This window comes from Equus asinus, chromosome 1 (genome assembly GCF_041296235.1).
Source record: "Equus asinus isolate D_3611 breed Donkey chromosome 1, EquAss-T2T_v2, whole genome shotgun sequence".
Taxonomy (NCBI): domain Eukaryota; kingdom Metazoa; phylum Chordata; class Mammalia; order Perissodactyla; family Equidae; genus Equus; species Equus asinus.
Window position 1 is genome coordinate 36902033 of NC_091790.1, and position 25909 is coordinate 36927941.

The following is a 25909-nucleotide window of genomic DNA, read 5'->3' on the forward strand; positions in this document are numbered from 1 at the left end:
CAGCAGGGAAGGTGCATGTTGGATGACTCAAGTTTTTCACCACTCTGCACACGTCTGCAAATGACCAAGAATGCCACGAGTATTGATTTTGGGCTTACAAATAAATTTTAGCAACAGGTCAATTCATAAATATGGAACCCGTAAACAACAGGTATCGACTGTACTTGGAAAACCCCGTGGAGTCCTTCTTTCCACTTTTATTCCTGAGGGAAGGGGATTCACAAACTCCCCACATTCTTCCATTCATATCTAAAGATCCCTTTCTGAATGGCCTTTCTCCCAGACAGGAGACCTGAGCGCCTCAGTGTAACTGGTGCTCCCTGCCCACCACCAGCCATTCATGCAACTGACAGCTTCTCAGCACTTTCACGTGCTCTGCACTTTGCTAAGGGCTGAGAGAAATACAGTGATGAATAAGACATGGCCTTTGTTCAGACCAGTACTCAGGGATTCCTCCTATTAGAAGTCAAAGGGGCTTCAGAAGGTCCCACAAGTTTTTTCCAATAACTAAAGAAAATAACTTCTCAATGTAACTAAATTGTATCTTGTACTCAAATTGGAGGGTACATCCTTTCTCGCCAAATTGTTTGAAATATTCCAGCAGAAATAAATACAACTATTTGTAAGGTCATCAAAAAAAAAAAAGCAGAAGTCAAAGTTAGCATAAAGGACCCTTAAAAGCAATTATGTTTCTAACAATGTTGCACTGTGAAAGTTTAACCAAAAAAAAAAAAAACACCATTTAAAATATCTTCATGACATTTTATCTTCATGATATATGTAAAATGAATCATGGATGCACCTATGATTGTTCAAAAACAATCATTTTCATCGACAGAGGGGGAAATTACAGTCAGCTTTAAATGCCTGGTACAAGTTCATATGGATCTAGGACTCCCGAACCTGGTCCACCAGTAGCCAACAGCCAAGGCTGCTCTTCTACTTCTGTCCATACCAAATGCTCATGCAGAAGAACGAGTTGTTAGGATCTCGCTCACTCATGCAATAAGATTTCCTGGCTGCTATATGCTAACACTGATACGTGAACTGCTAGAAATACAAAAATGCATTTTATTTCATCTTGGTCATCGATGACTTACACAGTCTGGAAGGAGGTAGCCAAATGAATAAATGATGAATGAGCTGTCAAAGCAATTCCACTAAGAGAAAACCTCTTCCTGATTTTGTTTTAAGCTTCTATCCCCAGAAACCAGAAAGAATCAATTTTGAAACTTTTAATATAGTTAATGACACTCTGGGTTATGAAGGCATACTCTTACACCACTGGCTTTCCCACGCTGGATAAGAACTCTGTTGAGCCCTGTTCCAAATTTCATTAAAATAACAGATGAAACAGGTCAACAAAGAAATAAACCAGAAAAGGTGGAAGGAAAAATCTGGGGATAATACTCAGATGGAGCAATTAAAATAGAAAAGGGAAAAAGAAAGCTTGACAGGGGAGGAGAGGCCAAAAAAAAGTTGAAAGGAAAGAACACTAAAAAGAAACAAGAAAACATGAGAAAGGATGGTTAAAAAAAAAAAAAAAGATTGGCGGAGGAAAAGGGAAGGATGCCAATGCAAAAAATTAGTTTTTCTAACATCATTTAGTTGCAGGAAACTAAAAGAGAATCGTCTTTTACTTTCAGGGTCTTAGAAGAAATCCCAAGTCTTTCTGTGGGAAAAGTGAGTCAAGATGCCAGGAAAACTGCCTAGGAAGTAGTGGCTGTCACACGCACGTCGGCTGCTGGGGCCCTGCACATGCCATGGTTTGGGAACAGGCAGAATGAGCTCGGCCGGAGGATGTAGGCTGGGAGTGGGGCCACAGCCTTCACACCAGACAGCCCTGCAGCTCCCAAGTTGGAGGTGAGATTCTGAACATTCACAGCAGAGGTCATGTGCCTTCTTGGAGTTGACAACATTTGGGGAACCTGCCAAAAGAAGAACCCTATTTGACTTTCTCGAAGACTCGTTTGGAAATCTCTAGTCCTGAACCTTTCTTAATGACCTTTATCAACTTTAAGTGAACTTCTACAGTTTCCCCAAGCATAATTCACAGGAGCTCCATAAAGGAGAAAATTACAAGACAAAGTAGCCTGCTATTTCATTAAAGATGACATATTTGATAAAGTAGAAGATGTTACGGGAGCAAACTAAGGACGCAATTGGTCCCCCTGAAAAGCTCAGAGGAGAAACAAACAAACAAAGATCCAGGCTTGTCTGGATTTTTCTTTTTTAATTTTATGCGTACCAAGTATAGGTACTTATTAGATTTACAGTATTAATTTTACTAATAATGCCATGATTGGAATTTTTGACTATTTACTTAAATTATAACTACACAAAAACGACCAAAGTACATTAAAAGGATTTTATTCCTGGAGAGGATAAAGGTCTCCAGGCTATATAATAGGCGTCCAGAAACACTACCTACCCAAACTGACACCAACACTTCATTGCCACCATTATCATCATCCTCCTCACCATTGCCACCACCACCACAATCACCATCATCCACCATCACTTATAGGAGTCAGTCACACCCTGATTTGACCTAGCTTCTTGAAAGCATACTTTATTAAACTACATAAAATTTTGTTAGTGGGAAACAAAATAGTTGTCTTTCTATCCTCCTATTTTTGAGGGGGGATGAGGAAGATTGGCCCTGAACTAACATCTGTTGCCAATCTTCCTCTTTTTCTTTTCTTTTTTTTTAATTTTTTTGGTTGAGGAAGACCGTCGCCAAGCTAACATCTCTGGCAATCCTCCTCCACTTTCTATGTGGGACACTGCCACATGGCTCAATAAGCAGTGCATAGATCCACGCCCAGAATCTGAACCCAGGAACCCCAGGCCACTGAAGCAGAGCACGCAAATCCAACCACTATGCCAGCAGGCCGGCCCCTCTCCATATTTCTAATAAGGTCTAAAAATATACACATAGTCAAAACTATTGTTGATTAATGCAAAACTTCTCTCCTAATTCCTAATAATATTCTTCAGCGTGCAGAACTCAGCAAGTGTGGTTTCTTCCCTCATGAGATCAAGAAGATCATAAAGGTGCTCCCCTTCCCCTCCAGCCCACTTCACTCCTCAGATTTCTGACAGCCGTCAGAACATAACTCACGTCTTAAGGGGATGTTTTAAGGATGGAGTAGGCGACAGCTCAGACACAACTTTTACTAAAATGACACGATCCATCAATTCATTGGCAGAGTTTAAAATATGAAATAAAACTATCCGATGACTTTGATACTCAGCTTCCTTTCTAAGAAATCCTGTACACTTTCACTTTGTTTGGTTTGTGTTCAAGTGGGTGTATTTGGGAGATTTATACAGCACGTTTTTCTGGAGGATGCATTTTGGTTCTAAACAGTTATGGCCACTCTGTTTTTCTTTCTTCGAAAAGCAAACTGAGACTTGGAATTAAGCTAAATGACTAATTCGCCCTATCCATGTAATGCATCCTGGAAAAGAAGGCAATACGCTTAGCCCGTTCATCTCCCCACTGTGTTCTTCTAAAGTTACAGTAAAAATAATCCTGAAGTCACAGGGAAGAGTTAGATGTAGGAGTTTTGTGCTGAGTTTGCATTTTAGAAAAAACATAATTAAAATTCATATATTTCCTTGTGTAAAACTATTTTCACATAATCAGGGTTTTGACTTTTGAAAAACATATCTATAAAATAAGTGTTCTTTATGACAACTCAGGCTGCAAACAACTATTGTAGATGGTGATAAAGATTTTATTTAAATTTGGCTTCCACAGAAAAAGATTTCATTATCATCATTCTATATTTGTAATGAAACTCCTGAAAACTTAAATCTGTTCTTCCCTACTGTTTTTCTAGCTTACAAAAGCACCAGAACAAATATTAATGTGAAAAAAATAAAATATTGAATGCTTGTATAGCTTATGTACACTTTCACACAAACTAACCAACTTGACAAAATCACTAATGTCTTATCATTAATGGAAAATTTGACATCTTTTATAGTTTTTCCTGATACCTATTTTTCTTGCTATTGTCAATTTCTTGCCCCTGTCTTTTAGATCCTTAAAACAATAAGAAACCAAAATGCTGAACCTCAGTTTTCCCAAATTAGGAATGTCACTTCCTAAATAGATTCACAAAAGTAATCCAGGGGTCTAAATGAACTGAGCACGTGAAAGAAGATTAGAATAAGTGGCAATTATCTTTCAGGCGCTTTTTACCAAACAGGTACAAGCCACATGGAGTAGGTGAAAATGAAATGGGGATCGGAGATGTGATTCGTTTTCAACCTAAAATACACTGAATCTCAAGGCAATCTGTGGCTTCTTGAACTATTCGCAGACGAACCCAAAGTGGCAGGCAAACAGTAACAATTTAAATGAATGAAAAATGCAAGAACAGAAAGAAAAGCGTGCTAAAATAACACCTAAGTACAAGGAAAGAATGATTGGAAACTTGAAAATGAGCCATTCAAATCTCTCCCTAGAGGTAAGCCTTGTTCAAGGTGGAGAAGTAGTTTCAGTCACCCGTGGATAAGTTAGTGATTCGAAATATGCATACAGCCAGTATACAAATTAGAGGGCATTGACTCTGATGCAAAAGGTTTGTGCGTTTGTCAAGTTTTTTGGAGAAGTGGGCAAATTTGCCCTTAAGAATATTGAGTAATAAAATTAAAATAAGCAGGGAGCATTAAATACTTAATTTGAATTTTAAAATTCATGGTGGATATAATTAAGGTTCATCTTTAGTTGTATTCAAACTTACTAAGTTGTTTGAACTCTAAAAAGGAACCCAGGATAAGATGATTCCCAGTTGCCTTCATCATGAAATTTCAGGTCAGATTCATCTTGCAAAGTCACAGCGTGCCTATTTACAAATTTATTCCCTCTTAATAACAATTTTTGGGGACATGTAACAATCTTTCTCACATTATTATATGTCCAGGGTATTTTTATGTATTACATTTCTTCATACAAAGATACAGCTGCAAATTGTGGCCAATTGAAGAAAGTTGCCATAGCATCTTAACGGTAAATGATGCGAACTTCACGTAAATTTGCTGAACAACCCAGTGGGACATTCAGGCGGACAATTTTACAAATGGAAAAGTTAAGAATCAGAAATAGTTCAGCTTAATCTAACTGACCTAAAAACACTAGCTAATTTATAGGAGAAAAATAAAATAAAGATGATCAAAATAGCTTTTTGGTTTGTGTAGATAAAACGACCAGCCACTTACATAAATTTTTTGTTTTCTACTAAGTGTAAGATTTTACGCTAGTAGCTTTCAACTTCTTTGACCTCAACCCACAGTAAGAAATACATTTTATATCACAGTCGGCACACACAAGCATGTTAAATTAAAACAAATTTTCAAGAAACAAAACCCCCCCTTACTAAATATTATGCCCTTCCAGTATTTTCTCATATTCTTTTCTCTTTTATTCCTTTAAAAAAATGTTCTAGACTCACTAAACGGATTTCCTGATACTCTGGGTTATGGCAAGCAGTTTGAAACACTGCTTTCGGCCCCCAAAACTTTTGATAACTACTTAAGAAAGTTAAAAGTTCTTAAAAGAGTCGAATCAATTCTTTTCTTTTTACCCAGTTATTCAAGCAGGAAAACTGAGAGGGAAAATTATTAAATAACATTTGTCTATTTGAAACCACACTTGTGTAGATGCTTCCCTCCCTCTCTGAGTAATAAGATGCAGAATTCAAACAAAAAAGGAAGGATGTTACGGGAAATAAACTATAAGGGAAAAATCATTCTAAAACTGAATTTCCACACAGAATCCCATTTGTGTGAGTTTTCTACTTTACTTTTAAAAGTTCCATGTCATTTTTTTCATTATTCTAAAAGTATTTGAATATCACCTAATGCAAAAAGTTTAAGATGGGGCATATTATAGTGCTATTATTTGCTACTGGGATGATGAACAATTTTGAATAAAATGTGATCCCCTCTTCATTTGACCATGCTCATGTAATTATTAGCAAGGCAGTAAATAACCCACCGACGAGCAGTCTCATTAGTGCCCATTGAATTTCAGTGGCATTAATCTGCAATAAAAGAACTGAAAATTAAGTGGAAAAGAAAATAGTTTCTGGAGTCCACCATAAGGTTATGGAATTCATATCATACCAGTGCCTTTCTTCACATTAAGGAGTTTAAAATGTGTGAATTAGACTTAATCATTATATTTTGTTCTAACACTTTTAAAAAAGTGGGCAGAATAAATTCTTTTTCTCTTTCTATTTTAACCCTGAATTAAAACAAGTGAAATTAATTTGAAACATGCCAACTTTTTAAAGTTTCGTTCATTGCTTGTCTTTTAGGTAATAACTGAGGCTGGACCTGCTTGGCTGCGGGATGCTCTGAAGTCTTTGAGGAGGCTGAGGGATACGGGTATGTGTTCAGATACCCCAAGTGTGTGCCCTTCAGGATCCTCTGAGGCTAATCTTCACTTTCCTCCTGTTTCTTCTGCTATAAATATCTCTAGACATAGAATACTAACTAGAAAACGGTCCACAGCTTGCCATGCAGAAGGGTCTGGGTGAGGGCAGGACGCAAGTCCAGACATCAGTGTACCTTCACGCAGTGCCGAACTCAGCGCGCAGCCACGTGGGCGCCCTGGGGCCACCCAAACCCACTCCAGGGTATCGTCCAGCGGTGGCCTAGGGCACAGGTATTCACAAACACCTGCCCTCCCCAGGTCCATCAGGAAGAGAAGGGAGAAACTGTCAAAAGGAAAATGGGAGAAGTGGGGAGGAGGAAAGTCTAACATCTACTAGGGAAAAAAAAAATATGGACGCTTAAGTCACAAAAGCGTCCCGTGTGTCCTGGACTGCCAAAGCTTCTTTCACAGAGACTGAAAGGTGAACCAAGCTGACCCGGCATCCCGCTCCCGGGGCATTCTCTGCCTGGTAGGCTAGAAAGGGAACTCAGCTGGCAGGAGAGGATTTCAAAACACTCATGGTTGGATATGGCATGTTTTAAACTCACAGGACACCTATCAATTCCCGGCTGTCAGAAGTCATATGCCAGCAATCTGCTTCAACAGGGATCCAGCCAGATAACTTGGAAATCAGAAACTTGTTAAGACCCATTCAACCCCACTATGCTCTCCTGAGGAGCGCAATTCAGTCCGAAAGCCCTGGAACTGGAACATGGGATGGAGAAGGAGGGGGAAAAGCAGGTGCTAGAAATAGCGTCCCCAAAAAATCATCATCATCATCATCATCACCATCATCATCATCATAGCGGGCATATTTCCAATCCGAACTTCTAGATGAAAGGTACTTTGCGAGCACATTAAAACAACATTTTAAAATAATAATAATAATAATAAATAAAACTCTGAGCTCCGCTAACCCCAAACACCTCTAGCCTGAAATACCAAAGCGGGACATTTACCAGAGACTCAAAGAGCCTTGTGTTCATTTGCTTTGGGGGTTTCCCCTACAAATAACTGTTGCTTTGTACGGTTTTCCAACATTTGTTTGGTTAGGAAGCGCACAGGGTTTCGGATCTGCCTCTCACGCAGACGGCAGTGGGCGAAGAATAGAATTTGTTTTAAGCTGCCAAGGGAGAGAACTCAACTGTCAGAACGCGAGATCCGCGAATCCTCCCCGGGCCGGGCAGCGCGCGGGCCCTCGGGTGGCCGTCCCGCGGCTCCGGGCAGCCGGGTGCCCAGTCCCGCGGCCTGCGGCCTCGGGCGAGCTGGGGCGGCGCGGCCCCGGCCCCCGCTCCCTCCCGCCGGCCGGGCTCGCGCGAGGCCACCCCGACGGGTGCGGTGGGCGGCGCAGGTACCTGTAGAACGCCTGGGGGCCGGCCTCGCACACCGAGTAGCCGCTCGGCTCATTCTCCAGGTAATAGGGCACCTGCTGGCCTGGGGGATGCAAGTAGGGAGAGAGCTGCGGCGGCGGGTGCAGCAGCATCAGCTGGCTCGGAGACATGCTGTTGAGCGGCGGGAAGCCCCCCAGGCCGTTGGCGCCGAATGCCGCCGCCTCGGACCCCGGGCCGTAGGCGAGGCCCGACTGGCCGTAGACGGACGCGGAGGCGGCGGCCGCGGCGTTGAAGTCGTACGCGGCGCCCTCGGGGTAGTCGTACACCGGGGGCTTGCTGCTCTCCACGTACACCTCGCCTAGGGGCCGCTCCAGGGGGATCTTGAACTGCGGGAGGTTCAGGGTCTCCAGCTCGTTCCCTTGGATCTGGTGCAGCAGGGCCATTCCGGATGCTTTGGTGTGGAGGGTCATGGTCATGGACAGGGGCCGCGGGCAAGGCGCATACCGTCTCCCCGCACAGCGGAGGGCTCAGCAGCCGGCCGGCCACCTGGAAGAAGAGCACAGCCCGCGGTTAGAGGCGGCGCAGCGCATGTCCTGCCGCGACACCAGCTCTGGCCCTGCCCCGGAGCCGGCCGTCCCGTGGCACTGGGCGGCCAGACGCGAGCAAGTGCAGCCCTGCGAGCGCGCTCCGCCAGCTCCCCGGGCTCGGGTCTCCAACTTTAAGTACCGGTCTCCCGAGCTCATATGCATCACAAAGGTGCGGGCAGCCGGCCAGGGGCTGTTGCCTTGCCCTGACATTGGCTCAAACTTCACTCCAGGCGCAACTTGTTTTGGAGCGATCCCAACGGAGCAGCTTCCCTGAACTTTACTTTACTTGTCGCTGCTGGATGGAGGCTGAATTTCCCTGCCGGAGGGCGGGGGAGCAGAGCAATCTCCTAAAGGTGGTCCGGGGAAGATGGAGCTTAAAACCTACTCGGAAGACTAATTCAGGGGCCGGCTCTCTCTAACGTGCTGCCTTATGTGCCCCGTGCCAGCCTCCAATCTATCTCTGTTTGTCTCTCTTTCTGTTTGATTCACTCTCCTAGTTGGCTGGAAATATGGCGTGTGTACATAGAATGACCCTGGGGAGGACCACTCTGTAACTGAGATATGGCAGATAGAATAGGGTGTACGGTTGCATATGCAGCCAGCCACAGACAGCTATATTTAGCAGCTGCATGGACTGACAGAAGGCATCCCGGGAGAAGGGGGTGGAGATTTAAGGTGTACGTATAGCAAGAGATGCGTTTTGTCATCAGGAGAATGCTGCCGGAGCTCAGTTTCCTTATCTGCAAAATTCTCCCAAAGCGGTCCCTTCTGGTCAGGACCTCCTGAGGTTCTCGCAGCCCGACTTGTCTATTTGTGTTGGACCACAGTGCTGTACTTCCTCCCACTAGGAATTCTCATGTGAATGATGATTCACAAAAACCTTTGGTTAGGCGCACATGGGTGTTCATGCCTGCCACAGGTTATGCAACGAAAACTTCAGAAAACTGAATATGAAATATGACCTTTTCAGACAAAACATAACCTCAGCTCATTAACCAAATCTTTGGCAATTATGTTACACTGTTGGTCTAACCAAGAAATTTTAAAATGCAATGACACATTTCTTGTTCTTTAATTTTACAACTGGACCTACTCGGTTCACTTGGGGTGGGATATGCAGAATCAAATATCCAGATAAAAAGGAATAGGAAAAAGTTTTGAACTGAATTAAAAGTAAAAGCATACACACATACACACACCATATATATAAACAAAAAATGGGGTAAATATACTGTGCACCCATATTCTTGGGTAGTTTATACTTTTTCATCAACTTCCTTTGCCCCAGCCTAATAGACTCTGATGTGATCATCAGACACAACCATGTATACCTTGCCGTAATTGCCATCCCAAATACCCAGCAGAGTACCTGACAAATTATTCATGGCATTTAAAGATGCCAAGGTTGCTGTTACTAATAACAATACTTTTGGATATTTTTATACTAATAAGTACACGTTTTACCTAATTCTTACAAGAACAGCAGACTATCTGGGGACAATATGCAGAGTAGCTGATTTCATATGAAGCTAAAATTGAGCTTAGCGTCAGTAACTATAAATTATAAGCAAAGAAAGGGTTAAAAACACATTAGGTGGATCACAGATATTTCTCTTTATGGCCAGCAACCATTACTTTCCAAAGCAATTTTTTTACAGATGATTTCGTTTTCTTAAATCACACTTCCAATTTGCAAATGTCTTTTTTAAACACATGCAAAAGCACTTCCTAGGGCTCTTAAGAATCTGAACCTGCCAAATTATATAGAAATGGCACAAAGAATCCTACAAGTCTTGGAAGAAAAAGGAGACACACACATCAACCCATGGATAACAGTAAGTCCTTCTCTGCCTGCTAGGATACAGACACCGGCCAGAAAGGTAAGTTGCTTTCTCAAAATGCTAAGGCTACAAAGAGAGAAATCAAAACAAGCCTACCCTGCTGGATCAAGAGCGTCTTTCCAGAAATGTTCCATGGGCTTGGTGAATCAAGGGCTTGACAGTGAGAATGAAGGAAAGAATGTGCTCGCATGTGCGGGTGGCTCCGTGTGTGAGCACCGCAGAGCGTGTGTGGATGTGCTTGTGTGTGGAATGGCAGGGATTGGGGAAGCAGCCAGTAGGCAGGGCGCTGGGCAGCCCCTCCCGGCAGACGCAGCAGCTGGGCTGCTGCACAGAGCTGGATGAATGGCAGTGGGGAGTGAGGAGAAGCTTGCTGTCAGCTCCTGGGGAGCAGTGTGACACAGCTAGAGTCAGCATTATTGAAGAGAAGCAAAACTCCAGCCTCCTTTGCTCCTTATCCTGGGAGCCTGGAAAGTGCCCCATGCTTTCCACTGCCACCCTAAGCAAGAGGGAGAACGGGCTTGCCATAAATCATAGGCTTACGGCTAAAATAGAATGCCAGTCAAAAGTATACGGCTATCAAATTTACAAAATGTAACATGGGCGGTTTCTCCTGAAGAATATAATTTAACAATAAAGGCCTTCTGGGATATACTTGGATCACATGCCTTGCTGGCCCTAGCCCCTAGGCTCTGAACAGACACACTATTGCCATGCCTCCGATTGCACCAGGAAACCAGACTTTGGAATAAATGTTTTGGCATTCTAGGGATGTGTTTCCAGCTGAAATATAATATTCCTCCACCTCGTCGACCAAACCCACAAACCTTTCCATGAAGAGCTCAGTTGACCGCTTTCTGTAAACATACAAAAGAAATATAGTGTTAAAAGTATGGAGTATGGAGATAAGACAAAGGTGGGTGTCTTTGTTTTAAACTGGTTTTAGGCTCTCTGGTTGTACTAGTGTCAGTATGGGAAGGGGGCTCTCAATCCCCAGCGATGCCCACATGGATCCACCTGGTCTTCAACTTTTCTCTAGACCATGATACTAACACACGATAATAAGCTACTCCTAGTGCGCCCTCGCCCAGGCTTTCAGGACATGTGACACCTAGTGGACCCTTTGCTGCCAAACATTAGTCACTGCCTTGGGTATTAAATGACCCTAATCGCAATGCCAGGAGTGGCCAGTCTCTGGCCATGGGACCCTATGCAGTTACTAAGAGATTTATGAGTGACTCTTTAGACCAGTACAAAGAAAGAAGTAAAAAGTTATTTTTCCAAAAATTACAAAAATGTTAATGATGTCATAATGCAAAAATAGATCTTGTACTTTGAAAGGCCCATAATATCGGAGCACAGAGGAGCCCTCTCCACAATCAGCAATAAAGTCAAATATTGAAAAGTAAGCCAGTTACCCTTTGTATGCGGGTGACGATGGTGAATCCTAACTCCTCGTTTGGGTCAACGTGGCCACCCATGGACGAGGCCCGTCCAAAATGAAACAAAATGGTGCAATGAAGGGAGGAGAGAGAAGGGAAGAGGAAGGAGAGAAATAAAGAAGGAAGGAGGAAGAAAGAAAGGATGAGGAATCTGCAGATCTTCCCCTTGAGTGTAAGAAGGACAGGAAGTCTAGCTCTCTCTTCATAGACTTTGATTATTATCAGGCTAACAATCAAAGTTACTCCAAGATGTCCAATAAAGGCAGTTTTCTGGAACACTTTCTCTCCGGCATTCTCTTTCTTCTCCTTTGTAAGATTCATCCCTCAGGCTTGGTGATAGAGGGTAGAAAAGGATGTTGAACCTTGCCAATTTTCTTCCAGTGCTTCTGCCAAACAACCTCACAGTCCATCTCCCAGCTCTCTCCTCTTCTTTCTCCACCCCGTCACACTGGATGACCTCACACCCTGCCCTGACGTCCTGGCACTCACAGGCGAAAACGGATCAAGTCTGTTTCTCTAGCTCCACCCCTAAGTGTATCTCCAGACCCAGCTTTCCAGCAGTCTCCTGGGCATTGCTGGCTTGTTCAAAAGATGAGTCACCATTCTCTCACCACCCAAAATGATGTTCCTCTCAACTCCCATCTGTGAACACCGTCACTGTCCCTCCAGTCACCCAGATTAAAGTTTCACAGTCTTCTTTGAGGGCTGTCATTCCCTTGCCTGTCATATTCCAGAGCATTCTAGCCTTGCCATCTGTCCCTTTTCCTTCCGGTTCTATGACCGTGCTTCCGCCCCTCATTACCTTACCTGTTGTAAGAGATTCCTCGGGACCTCTGCTTCTTCCTTCCCCCCACTTCTTCCCCGATTCTGCTGTCTTTTATTTTCTTGGTTTTTATTCCTTCAGGATCCATCTTCTCGGTTCCATCCTTCACCCGAGTCATAGCTTCCTCAAAGTCAGGGCTTCCTCTATGACTACCCTGTCTAGTGTCTCTCCTCCGACATGTAGATTATGCTTTGGCCAAGTGAAAACTTGACACTCCAAGCACTCAGAGCTTTCCTGATGATGCTCTCTGCCTATGGTCCCCATTTTGCTGGCTTGTCAGCGGAAGGCATACCCTGTTTTAAGGTCCAGCCCAACTGCCACCCCATTCATAATGCCTTCCTTTGTTCCTCATTCAAAGGGAATTTCCTCTTCTCTGAACTCCAATGGTATTTCTCGTGCATTTATTACATTTTTCCCTGAATTAGAGTTTTCTCATGCATTTATTACATTCTTCCCTGAATTAGAGTTGTTTATGTATTTTTTTACACCCTCCTCCTGCTCAGAAGTTCCTTGAGGACAGGGTCTGCATAGAGGTATTTGGGAATTCTCTGACTGCCTAGCACTGTGTCATATTAGGTCATCAAATATTGGTTAATTTATTAATCCAGATTCTTAAAAGAATAAAATAATATTACATCTACCTGGATAACCATCTCTGAAAGCTAACTTCCCATGTAATGTTCTACTATTTTTCAAAACTGTTTTTGCTAAAAGATGATCTTTGTGTGCCCATACTGACTGAGGCCATAAAGTCAAAATTCAAATTCATACAATCTGGAGGTTAAGGCTGCAATTCTTGGCAGCGTGATTCACAAGAGAGCTCTGAATTTTTAGTTCGTAACCAGATAATATTATGACCAAACATAGTTTCTTCTCTAGCTCCATTAAAAGCTTTTTACATTTACAAAAACATTATTCCTCCAACAGAAACACGAAAGAAAATAAATGTGGAAATATTTCCAAAATAGCTTATATTACTAGAAATGGTCCCTTCACTCTGAGACATGAAGGTTAGCTAGGTTCAAACTGATCATTATTTTGATTATAAATGCCCCATTTGGGAGCTTGTCTTTGAGCATTTATTTGACACCATTCATTTTCCTCTAAAGTGGAACTAAAATGAAAATTTTCCTTTTAACTTTCTGCTCATTTTAAAAATAGTTCAGAGTATTTGTTTTAAGGGCTTTTGATTAGCTCCCAGATTTTTTTCAACTGGCTTTTGATTTTTGTTTTATGGGATAAAATTTATATGCAGTGAAATGCACATGTCTTATGCATACAGTGCAATGAGCTTGGATAGGTGGATATGCCCATGCAACAACCATCTCAATGAAATCACAGGGTATTTCCATCACCCTAGAATGTTCCCTTCATGCCCTGTTCTAGTCAACCCCTAGCCCTTCTAGACAACCACTATTCTGTTTTTTATCACCATAGATTTATTTTGCCTCCTGGCCCAGAATGTGGACCATAACCTCTTATATATTGGAGCACCTATACCCCATTTTCAACTAATGACACAACTAGTCAGGTGCTGTGCATGCAGCTTTCCAGGGCATCAAGGTACAGAGCTATCTTTCTCTCAGCCAGAGCCTTCTCCCTGGGATCAGCTCCCTCTAGGCCACAGAATTTTACCAACACTCTCTTCATGGACCTTTTTAAGTATAACAGGTTTTACATGATCACCTGTTACCTAAGCCTGCAAAAATACAAGTTAATGAAAAGCCAAATGGAACCAAGAGTCTTCACTATGCTTCTAAACAGCCTTTTCTCCCTACTGCCACTCCAAAACAATAACAAAAAAAGGCGTAATTTGTAAACCAAGAATCGAGCCCAAGATCCTTATTCTCACAGACCCTGAGAACCTCAGATGCCATTTCCTGGCTTCCCACCCAGGATTTGATGGAGGTAGTTTGAATTTGGGGTTGTCAGGGAGAACAGCTACTCCTTATTGTGAATCAGCCAGTGATTCAGATTTAATTCACCAGCTTAATAAAATTTAGTAACTTGCATCTTACATTTCCTTAGAAATTATTTTTTAATATTTTAGAATCTTTCTACATAATTTACTTGTATTGCATGTGGCAGAAGACAATTTAGAAAGTAATTCCACTATAAGTACCATGAGTGATAAAAGAATTTCAATTATTTCAATTATTATTACACTGTGTCCCTCTTGCTTCCTGGATCTGTTGTTTACGTGAGGAATCTCATTGCCAGCTTGGGGTATTACTTCTCTGTGGAGAGCAATATCCAGATTGTGCCTAGTTTCACGTTGACTCAAATAGTCCTCTCTAATGTTAAGGAGGGTCTTTACACACAGGCACACACATGCACACACACACCCAATAATTAACCAAGAACCATACCCAATTTCAGAACCAGTGTTAGCCAAATGGTAAAAAAAAAAAAAAAAAAAGATTTGTGCATTTTGAGACTTTTCAGGTCTTTCTTCCTCTTTTGTTACCACACTCATCTAGATAACCCGCTCCCTCTCACTCTCCCTAAGTACCCAGGACCCTCATGCTAGCCAATGCTCCTCCTCTCTCCCAACCCCCTCAATTAAAATTACACCATTTCAGAGAAGTGATACATTTATGGGCATGCCAAGGAATGACTCATTCATTCCATTGACTCAAAAAATACTGATAATACAATGTCATATGTCAATTGTAATCAATAAAATAAATATTGTTTGCTTACTATTTACCAGGACTATTTCCAAGTGTCGGGCACTATCTTAATTAGCTCAGGCTGCCATAACAAAATACCGTGGACCAGGTGGCTTAAAAACAGAAATGTATTTGCTCACAGTTCTGGAGGCTGAAGTCTGAGATCAGGGTGCCAGCGTGGTCAAGTTCTAGTGAGGGCTCGCTTCCTGGATTGCCGATGGCCGCCTTCTCCCTGTGTCCTCACATAGCAGAGAGAGCTCTCTCTTCTTATAAGGCCACAGTCCTATTGGATTAGAGCTCCACCCTTATGACTTTGTTAATGACTCTTAAAGACCCTATCTTCAGAGATGGTCACATTGGAGCTTAGGGATTCATTGTGTAAATTTTAAGGAGACACAATTCAATCCATAGCAGGCACCCCAAAAATGAGCTAAACAAGTATGTCTGTCATCACAGAGGTTACCTCTAGGGGTTTAGTGTTTAGTCCTATGTTAATGGCTCCTTCTACTCAGCTTCTTCTGCTAGCATCTCTGCCCCGTCTGCGCTCAGGTGCTGGTATTTGTCTGGGTTCAGTCCCTAGGCCCCCTTGTCTCCTCTATAGTCCTTCCCCCGGATGATCTCAATCAATCCCAGGGTTTTCAGTTTCATCTGTACATCGAAGACGTAAAAATAGAAATCTCCGACTGAGATCTCTTTCTTGATCAGGAGATTCACATTTCCAGATAGCTATTAGACATTTTTACTTGCATGTTCATTCATTCAATAAATATTCATTGAGTGCCTACTATTTACTAGCCATTTGAAGCTCAACTTTTCCAAAATTAACTTATCTTTTCCTCAGATCTACTCCTCCCTCTGTTTCCTATCTCAGCAAATGGCATTGCTGTTCATGTAATTGTACAAGCCAAAAAAATCCAGCCCTCAGCTCTGACCCTCTTTCCCATTCCCTATATTTGATCTATCACAAATCTTTTTTATATCCATCTCCTTGATCTCTTTTGAGTCTACTCCCTTTTCTCATCATCATTATTTTCAGGCCACTATCCTCTCTCCCAAGTTGTGCTTCCAGCCCTTTTGTTTCACTATCCATTCTCCACATTACAGGAGTTACCTTCATCCAGAGTAAAAGAACTTGAATTATTATTCTGCTTTCTCCACAGTTCCCACCCACTCGCCCACAGATTCTGTTCTCCTGCCATAATGAATTACTTTCAAGTTCCTCAAACCCTCTGGACTCTTGTCTGTGTCTAAATATTCACATACGCAATTTACTCTGCCTGGAATCTTCCTCCCATCCCTCTTGATCAAACTTACTCCTATTTATCCTTCATGTCTCCCTTGAGACATCACAGCCACCAGGAAGCCTTCCTTGATTTCCTATTGAGTGCCTCTCCTGTGAATGCCCAGAGTTCCCTAAACACCCCTGGTTATAGCCCTTATCACGCTGTTGGAATTTCCTATGTATTTCTCTGTATCCTCTCACTGATCTTTAAATTCACAAAAAGATACACAAGGATTGTCTTTTTCCAAGTCATGAGTCCATTGCTTAGTACAATGCCTGATGCTTAGTTGGCCCCCAATAAATACTATTTGAATAATGAATGTTTAAGCCCCTCCTAGATATCATATTTGCATTGTTGACCGACTTCCTCAATAACTTAACTCACAAGGAAAGAATATCATGGCTAGAATTCAGAACCACAACTTACAGAAAAATTTGGAAGCAGATTCATATTTTCTGGAACAACTCAGTTTTTTTTTTATCATTTCTTATCTTAATAGGCTATTATAATTGATGATCCCTTTATGCATTGTCAAGTCCAATCTCTTCATTGTATTTATAATGAAACTGAAGCCCAGAAAGGCAGAGGAGTCTTGCTGGAGGTCATACAACCAGAGGAGCTGGACTAGAATCTGGGTCTTCAAATCTAAGATGCATCCTTCTCTCTACCCCAGCCCTCGTCTCTCCATATGGATACTGCATTCTTTCTTCTTCTGTGTGGGCCACTATCAGCATAATCAAATTAAGACATAATCTTGATGGCTCAGTGGGCTATTCTTACTGTCTTAAAAATCCCCAACTCTTTGGAAAACGCAACAAGACACATTCTCAAATCACTAGGAAAGGAATGGGGAGAAGTGTTTGAGAATATAAGTTAAAAACATTGAAAAAACTTGTGTTCAGAGAAATGACTTGCCTTATAAAAGATGAAGAAATGAGCTATCCACCTTCCACTCATTACTCTCGGAAGACAGTTCATTAAGGTCTGACACATATCCATATCATTTGAATTGAACTTTCTAGCTAAAGCAAAACTTCAAATCCTTCTTGTATCTGCTAAATTGTACAAATGTGAGGAATGTAATACCTTTAACCAAAAAAATTAATTGCTTTACTTTATTTGATACATTTCAATTTCCAAAAGAATCTAATTTGAAAGACATTAAAGTGTCTTTCCATTTTGCCATCACACTTCTCAAGGAAACCACTTTATGATCAAAAAGTGCTAATCTTCCTGAAAACTGTAGCCTCTTAAAAGAACTGGAAAGATTATTGGGAATAAGATTATAAACACTCAAAGATTCAGAAGAATTTAACAGCAAATTTTTGGTTGATTCTCAAAGAAAGATATTACTTTTAGTGACATTTGCCGGCAGCTTTTTGTACCATAAATACAAAGAAAAAAATAATCCCACAAACTTTTATGCCAAACACTGATGAATGATTAAATTGTACAGATTGTAATTTTTTTCCCTTTTCTCCACCCTGTCCTTTTTCTCAATTTCCTGTCCTCAATACATCTCTACCTCATCCTTATCTGCTGTCAAGCCTGTTTCTGCTCGAGGTCTTTGCAGGCCAGCCCTAATCAACACGCCACTAAGACCCAGAACTCTAATCAAAACTCACAGCAGAGAAAGATGCCTGCCCGGCCGATGTGTTCTCTCTTACAGGTGTGTCCTCAACTCGCTCAGCTTCCTTTCACAGCCCCAGTCCCTGACATTCCTTCCTCAACCCAACATTCTTAGGCCTCGATTTCCATGGGGAGCCCAGAGTTCAAGTCGTACAATTGCCTCACCCTCCCAACCCCCAGCCTTTCAAAATTCCAGTCGGCTCAAGTCTTAATTTCAGCCTGCAGTTGATAGGAACATAGCTGATTGAACTAATTTCCATTGTTGCCTCAGAGGCAAGTATTTGAATTTTAAAAAAGGAATTCTTATTAAACTAAGGAAATCTCTACTTTGTCGACATGCAAAAGCATGAAAAGGAAAACAGAGGGCCAGGGAGGAGGAATCTGCATGTAAAATATAGTCTGTGCTTTTCTTTCACAAGAAATTTGGAAATTCAAAATGAGAATGAGCCGTATCAAACCATCCCTTGGTTAACCCCTACAGAGCTTAAGTAAATTTCTTCGTATTCCCATAGGGATGTGTCCTTCTTACTCTCACAGGGACAGTCTTTCTTCTTTTGTAAGCAATTAATAATCTGTAATAAACAAGCACAAGCATGTCAGCAGGGCAGAGGCATGGCTCTCACAGGACACGTTCCATAGCAGTCAAATCAGAGGGACTAATGATTTTCCCAGAGGAAAACCAAAGGGGAAACCATTTCAATACCTGAAATGTACTCCCTCACTATGTTGTGATGCTGGAGACAGAAGGCCCTAAAAAGCAATACGATTATTGTCTGAGTGCTTGCATAAAATACCCAAAAGTTTAAGTGTATCAGCCCCATTTCTGTTGGCTTTTCTTTCACACAAAATGTGACCTCTGACTCTTTCTGATGCGATAATTTAGCTTTTTCAGAATGGGCATAAAAACGACCCAACTAAATATAGCTTTTCCTCATGAACCTGGACATGCTTATTCTTGAAAATAAATGCTGCATTCATTCAGATGAATGTTTCCCAGTCAGCCTAAATTCATACTTTGCTATATACTTAACATACTTTTCCACCTTTGCCCCCCTGACCTGCTTGCTGTTTTGGGTAATCTAGCATTTTCTCACTGGTCAATTGCAACTCCAGTTATATACTCTTTACGTTGTTTAAAGGAATTTCTGTAGAAACTCTGAACCAGAACCTCATGAATCTGAGCCTGTACCCCTTTGGGGCCTCACTCACAATGGCTTTAATAGCATTGTATCTTATTGAGAGCTTCATTATCTATCACCCCGGTCTATACATGGGGAGGAAAGGAGTTAGCAAAGGAAACCAATTGCCTTGGTCTCTCTGAAAGCTGGACTGGCAGGAAGGATTATTTCTGTTCACTCTAAGCTAGTGCAGTATGAGCATGATCATCAATTTTTGAAACTTTTCTTCAGATTAGTTTGACAACAACCAAAATATCCAAAAACATCCTTTCTCTAGAGTTGATTTCTTTATTGGTATCTCTACACCTCACCAGACGCCTAAGGTAAATCCTGATAACTGTTAATTGAGCACCTGTCATGTGTTTTCAGATATTATTTCATTTTACAATTTCATTTATAAGTATATAATGCAGATTGTGTTTGAAACCTTAGATGATATTTCCAAAGCCATATTGAGAAAATGTCCTCCCACCTCTGCCTTTCACTCACCAATTCCTGTCTCTAGAGGCAACAGATCTTACTAGTTTTTAAAGGTTTCCTTCAAAAGATATTCCATGCATTTAAAACACACACACACACATTCTTCCACATCCTTTTTTAAAAATAGTAATATGTGCCCTATGTTGTGCCATTGTGCCATACTCTTTGTGTTTATTAACAATATGTCTTGGATAGCTTTCCATTTTGCCACATAAACATCTTCCTCCTTTTTATGGCTGCATAGTATTCCATTGTGTGGAAGAACCATAATTTATTTGACCAATTCCCCATCAATGTCAATTAAGATTGTTCCCAGATTTTTCCAATTATCAACTATGCTACAATTAGAAATGTTGTACAAAAGTCAGTTCTCACAGGAGTAAATACGTGCAATGTTAATTTTAGTAGATGTGGCCAAAATGCACTCTATAGCAGCTGTACAATTTGAACTCCCACATCCTCACAAATATGGTGGATCTTTGAACTTTTTGATGTTTCTCAAAATAGTGTCTCTGTGCAGTTTTAATTGGTACTTTCTGACTGTGAGTGAGGCTGACCATCTTTTCACGTGTTTTGGTTTGAATACTAGCTCCACCACCTAGAGGTTGGATGAATTTGGACAAATTAAGGCTTGGAGATCTATAAAGTTGGAACAGTTCCTACCTCAAAGGGTCGTTGCAAAGATTAAACACAATGATGTAGGAAATGCACATTCTTCTTCCCAGTTTCTGTCATTATTTTCTTGGTAATTAACAATTATTGGGAACCAGAAGCACAAGCTAATAGAGTATTAAAGGTAACAGAAAGTGTGATAAAGGCCAGAGTTGTGTGGCCTGAAAGTTTTAGATGAAATAAAGAGTTGTTGTTGAAGGTTTGCCTGCTACCATTCCAAAATGATAGTTTGCTTAACACAACATCATTGAAATTCAGTACAAATCAGGACTGTTTCCCTGGGGATAAAAAATAACCATGCGTAGTGGCACCTTAGGTGTGGAGCAGAACATTGACACCAGAAGCAAGCTATGTAAACTTGAAAAACAGAAACTCACTTATGAATCCAGTATGTTTTTGGAATGAATTGTTAAAATGCCAGATTTTACTATTTTACAGTGTTTTTACACCCATTGCAAACCACCTTCTCTTTCTCGCACTGAAGCATTGTAGAGCACAAGCAAATATTTTAACCTCCATAAATAAATGGTAGATTGTCGACAAAATTGTGGCCATGATTTCAGGAAAAGGGCTGTGGCTTTCATAAAAATAAATGGAAATATTTTGAAGCTGAACTGTCAAATATTAGAAATTAAGATGCCTTGATATACAGCTAAAATGTTGGGACTCAAATGGTAAATGCGTCTACAGTCCAATTTAAAGATTTTATTTTTTTCCTTTTTCTCCCCAAAGCCCCCGGTACATAGTTGTATATTCTTCGTTGTGGGTCCTTCATAGTTGTGGCATGTGGGACGCTGCCTTAGCGTGGTTTGATGAGCAGTGCTGTGTCCGCGCCCAGGATTCGAACCGACACAACATTGGGCTGCCTGCAGCGGAATGCGCGAACTTAACCACTCAGCCACAGGGCCCGCCCTGTCTACACTCTAATTTAGAATCCTTTTATGCACAAAATTATCAATAAAGTTGAAACCACGAATCATGCGATTTTCCTTAACCATATCTTTTAGTCTTTCTACTTATGCATATCAATAAATACAACCGCTGGATTTGGAGATTGTGGGTCCCAATAAGAGACAGGAAAACAATGGTTGTGACCTTTAACATACTTTTAATGGAAAGAAGCAATTTTATATTTATAATAAATTTTTCATGTTTACAAAAGAAGATAAATAGCTGGGGCTGGCCCTGTGGCGCAGCGGTTAAGTCCGTGTGCTCCACTTCAGCAGCGTGGGGTCCACAGGTTCAGATCCCAGGTGCAGACCTACACACTGCTCACCAAGCCACGCTGTGGCAGGCGTCCCACGTATAAAGTAGAGGAAGATGGGCACGGATGTTAGCTCTGGGCCAGTCTTCCTCAGCAAAAAGAGAAGGATTGGCAGCAGATGTTAGCTCAGGGCTAATCTGCCTCAAAAACAACAGCAACAACAACAAAAAAGAAGCCAAATAGTTGTTTTTCTATTAGAAGAAAACCCAACTGTCGTATATTTATGTTTTTTCATCTGTAACATAGACATCAAAGAAAGTTTTTTACTAAGACTCTTTTTCCACGTTAAATTTAACCTATTCCAAATTTTCAGAAATCAATTAAGAGAAAATTAAATACACTGTCATCAAAGATACCATCCTATTCCTCTAATATGTTTTAAAATGTGTTTTTATGTTACAAGTACATGGATCTAAAATTAACAACTTAACCACATAGATTTAATCCTCCATGGGAGTAGGTATAGGATTGTCGCTTTGAATTGCACAGATTGTTTCTGATTTGGGGTTTTTTTGCTGAGGAAGATTCACCCTGAGCTAACATCCACTGCCAATCTTCCTCTTTTTGTATGTGAGCTGCCACCACAGCATGGCCACTGACAGACAAGTGGTGTAGGTCTGTGCCCGGGAAATGAACCCAGGCCACCGAAGCAGAGTGTGCCGAACTTAACCACTAGCCCACCGGGGCTGGCCCCACATATTGTTTTAGTGTTATGCTTCTTACTAGATTTTGAGATCCTTGTGGGTCCCTAGCTCACTGCTGGGCACATGTGCTCAGTAAATGTATTGGAAGAGAATAAATGAATGAATAAAATTACTCCACCTGTTGTCTAACTTCACGTAGATAAAAGGTTGTTTCGGTGTTTTGCCTGTTATTTTGAGTCACTTAGCATTTCCCAGGTGTTTATTACTATCTAAAATATGGAACAATACCCATTCCTCAAAAAGTAACGGTTGAGAAGACACGTTCTGATCAGCAGGTGCCCTAAAACCCGCGTGTCTCCAAGTGTCCCAGCCCTGCCCTAACAGCTTAAGATAGTTTCTTTGCAGTAGGACACTGAGTCCACTCTGAGATTCTTCAGTCCCAGCTCAGTCCACAGCTTGGACTTCTCATCTTGAGGACCCTCAGGGACTCTGTAACAATGTGGCCCAGTGGCCAGAGATCCACCACACAGCTGACAAAGTCAAGAGGTATGAACAGAATGGATGCGAGGGCCCCTAATAAGATACACCCAGCAGCAGGTCAGCTGGCCTGGAGGTGCTCTGTCTGTGCAGGACCAGATGCAACACTTGTACTCAATCACCATAAACTCCTCATGATCATTATGGCATTTACTGCCTATATTGGTACTTTTGGGAAGTCTCCTGCTGTCCAACTTTATATAGTCTTCTACTCGACGTCCAGAAATTCCAATTATAAAACCAATTTGCCAAATAATATTATAAACTCCTTGAAGGTGGAGGCTAAGTTCAGGAATCAATCCAGGATGACATGATGGAGACTCCTGGTGGTAGAATGATTGGCCTTGTTATTTCAGTTTTTTTAGCAACTGAATTAAGTGATTTGACGATCAATAGGTTAAACAAGCTGAACCATGTTTATTTGGTCAAATGTAGGCATATATACACAAACAGAATGTTAAAATGGAGCCATTTAGTCCCAGTGTTAGGCTGAGAGCCCTAAATATCAGACGGCACAATCCAAAGTGGTCTAAGACCGCCATGCAGTATTTGGGGGAAAAAGGTAGCGAGGGGCATTTCACTCTTCTCTCTCACATATCAAGAGTATAAAAGGATTGGGAGTTGGGAAATCAGAGGATTTTTGGAGAAAGTTGTTTGCTGCGAGTTGCCCTCCACCTCAGGTGGAAGAGGCGGAACATGCGCACACTCATCTCAAGCCCTGGGAAAGGAGCCTCAACACAACGACCAGCAGACTTGGTAAGTGTCTTCTGAGAAATGGCAGACAGTAGCCTCCTGTGTCTGATCCACCTGGAAATCTTAAGGACAGGAGAATGCTGGCCCACAACTCTGATGGCAAGCAAGAAAAGATGGCTGTGTTGGGACTGGGCTATGCTCCCAAAGTTTATGGAGGTGAAGGATAGAGTTGATGTGGGCCAGATGTAAGAGAGAACCAATGGGGTTCAACTTGGATCCAGCCCAAGAGGACTGCCTGAAGGGAACAGGTGACCTCAATAGCAAGTGCATTGCTGATTCTCAAGGCTGAGCAGGGGCCATCCATAACCAGCCAGAGGATGTGACATTACCTGCATGGAGGGATCCACAGGTGAAAGATACCAAGAGCTGGGGTAGAGAAAGTGTATCAAAAGAGCCCAGGAATGAGCCCCTGAGAGAGGGAGGCAGCTCCTAACACCTGCCAGACCCAGAAAGCATGACACCAGCTCACCACAACATTTCCTGTCCCTTTCCTCTCCTCCTAATCCCCCCATTTCAACCCTGCAGGGATTAGAAATTCAGCTGGCAAGATGCACAAAGAGGAGCACATTTGATTGAAGGAAAAAGAGGCCCACTGCCCTCTATCCCACTGCAGGCAGCAAGCTTGTTGGAGACCTGAAGTGGGAAAGGGGAGGTGACACAACATTAAATGAAACTTGCACGGTTTGATATTTGCATTGGACTGGTTATATTAATTAGTGACTAGAGGCTCTTTATTGCTCAGAAGTCACCAGAAAGTCTTGTGATTTGCTTTACATTTCATCCAGGGAAACAACTGGCCCCAAAGGACAAATTTAAAGGCATAGTGAATACTCCCCTTTTAGACTCCATGAGACCTGCTTTTCAGTATAATGGTCACATTTATGTTCCTTCAAGAAATTCAAGATTCTCGTGCATGCTTCCCCCGACTGCCTTTAATAAATAGAACAAATGGATCCCACAACTGATAGTTGAGACTAATGGGAGTGAAATTTTCTGGGCCAGGAAAGTCAACACTCTGCTATTTCTTTTCAAGGAGAGACTGGTGTCTACCAGCATAAAATTCCTTAATAATTCTGTATATGTCAAATTACATATTTTTAAAATAAGTCAACAAAAGGCACTCTAAGAGGTTCATATCCTTGTATAAAGAGGTTTATACTCTTGTATAAGGCCAAATGTTTCCTTCAGCAACATTTGTGTATATAAATGGTTGTTTGTTGATGGTGTTGTTTAAAAATGCAATACTGGGGAAAATGGCATGCTCTTCATTAACTGCTCTCTAAATCAAGTCCAGTGAGGATGAAATGAAGAAAGAGTATATTCAGTTAAAAGAGCACCAGGCTCTTCCTGGTCTTCAGCTTTTGGAACAGCGCCTCTCCAGCATAGCTCCTTGCCCCGCAGCTCACCTGGAACTGGGTCAAGGGCGAGAAAGATGAGCCTCTTGCTGGACGGGGAATGGTGCAATTGGAAATGCAGGGTTTGCAATGAACATCCGACTTTGGAGGTTGGTCCTCGCCCGACTAGAATCAGGAAAATTCTCTCAGGAAACAGACCACTACCAGCTACTTCTCCAGCAGCTGTGATCTGCAGCAGCTTTGGGACTTTAATGTTAAAATTATGTCAAAGTCAGGAGTACTGTGAGCACACTGTGAGGACAAGCCAGGTAACCACAGGATGTGAGGGCTAGAGAGGATCTTAGAGGTCATCTAATTTAATGGATCACAATCTTTTTCCTCACTGCCCACTCACCTGAAGAGTGAGACTTACAAAAGCTTGAACGTTCCTCTGTCCAACCCTGGGCTCTCTGCAATCCCTACTACACCAAGACTTTCCTCTCATGGAAGAAAATGGAAGGGTGAAGAGGACATTCATATAGGAATAACCCCTTCTTCGCACAAAACACACATCCATCACTTGATGACAAAGTACTTGAACATACCTCCCGACAAATCTCATCACACAAGTGTGCCAACCCAGTACGTGGCAGACTTGCTTATCCATTATAATCTCTTCTCTGTGTAGATTAGGAACTGAGCCTCTATTGGGTTAAGTGGCTTTCCCAGAGTGACAACCTAGAATCATGGCCTCATAACTCATTAAAAGCTGATGGAATTTGCATGGAGCATCACCTCCAAGGAAGCCTTGTGCTCACGTCCAGCAGGCCTTTATCCTTACTGGGTCCTAGGGTCTTTCAAAGCTTTCCTCTTGAGATTCTACCTTCTCAACAAAACTCTCAACCTCTCGGGCAAGTGAGATAGGCATTTTGAGGAAAATGATCACTCTGAGATGCTAAGGGGCCTTCCTAGGATTAACTGCGTAATAAAA

At 41.9% G+C, this 25909-nt stretch overlaps 1 protein-coding gene across 11 annotated transcripts in view; it reads right to left on the minus strand.

Moving 5' to 3' along the window:
• The window catches only part of ESR1 (estrogen receptor 1), a 346504-nt gene that overhangs the window by 242144 nt on the left and 78451 nt on the right, over nucleotides 1-25909 (minus strand). For 3 of the 11 annotated variants that reach the window (XM_070489347.1, XM_014827964.3, XM_070489292.1), the window contains exons 1-2: nucleotides 10307-10463; nucleotides 7807-8328 (exon numbers count right to left, since the gene is read on the minus strand). In XM_070489347.1, the coding sequence (XP_070345448.1) occupies nucleotides 7807-8258 (452 nt within the window). In that variant the 5' untranslated portion in view covers nucleotides 8259-8328; nucleotides 10307-10463. The other 8 variants (XM_070489511.1, XM_070489581.1, XM_070489019.1 and 5 more) reach the window with 8 other exon arrangements.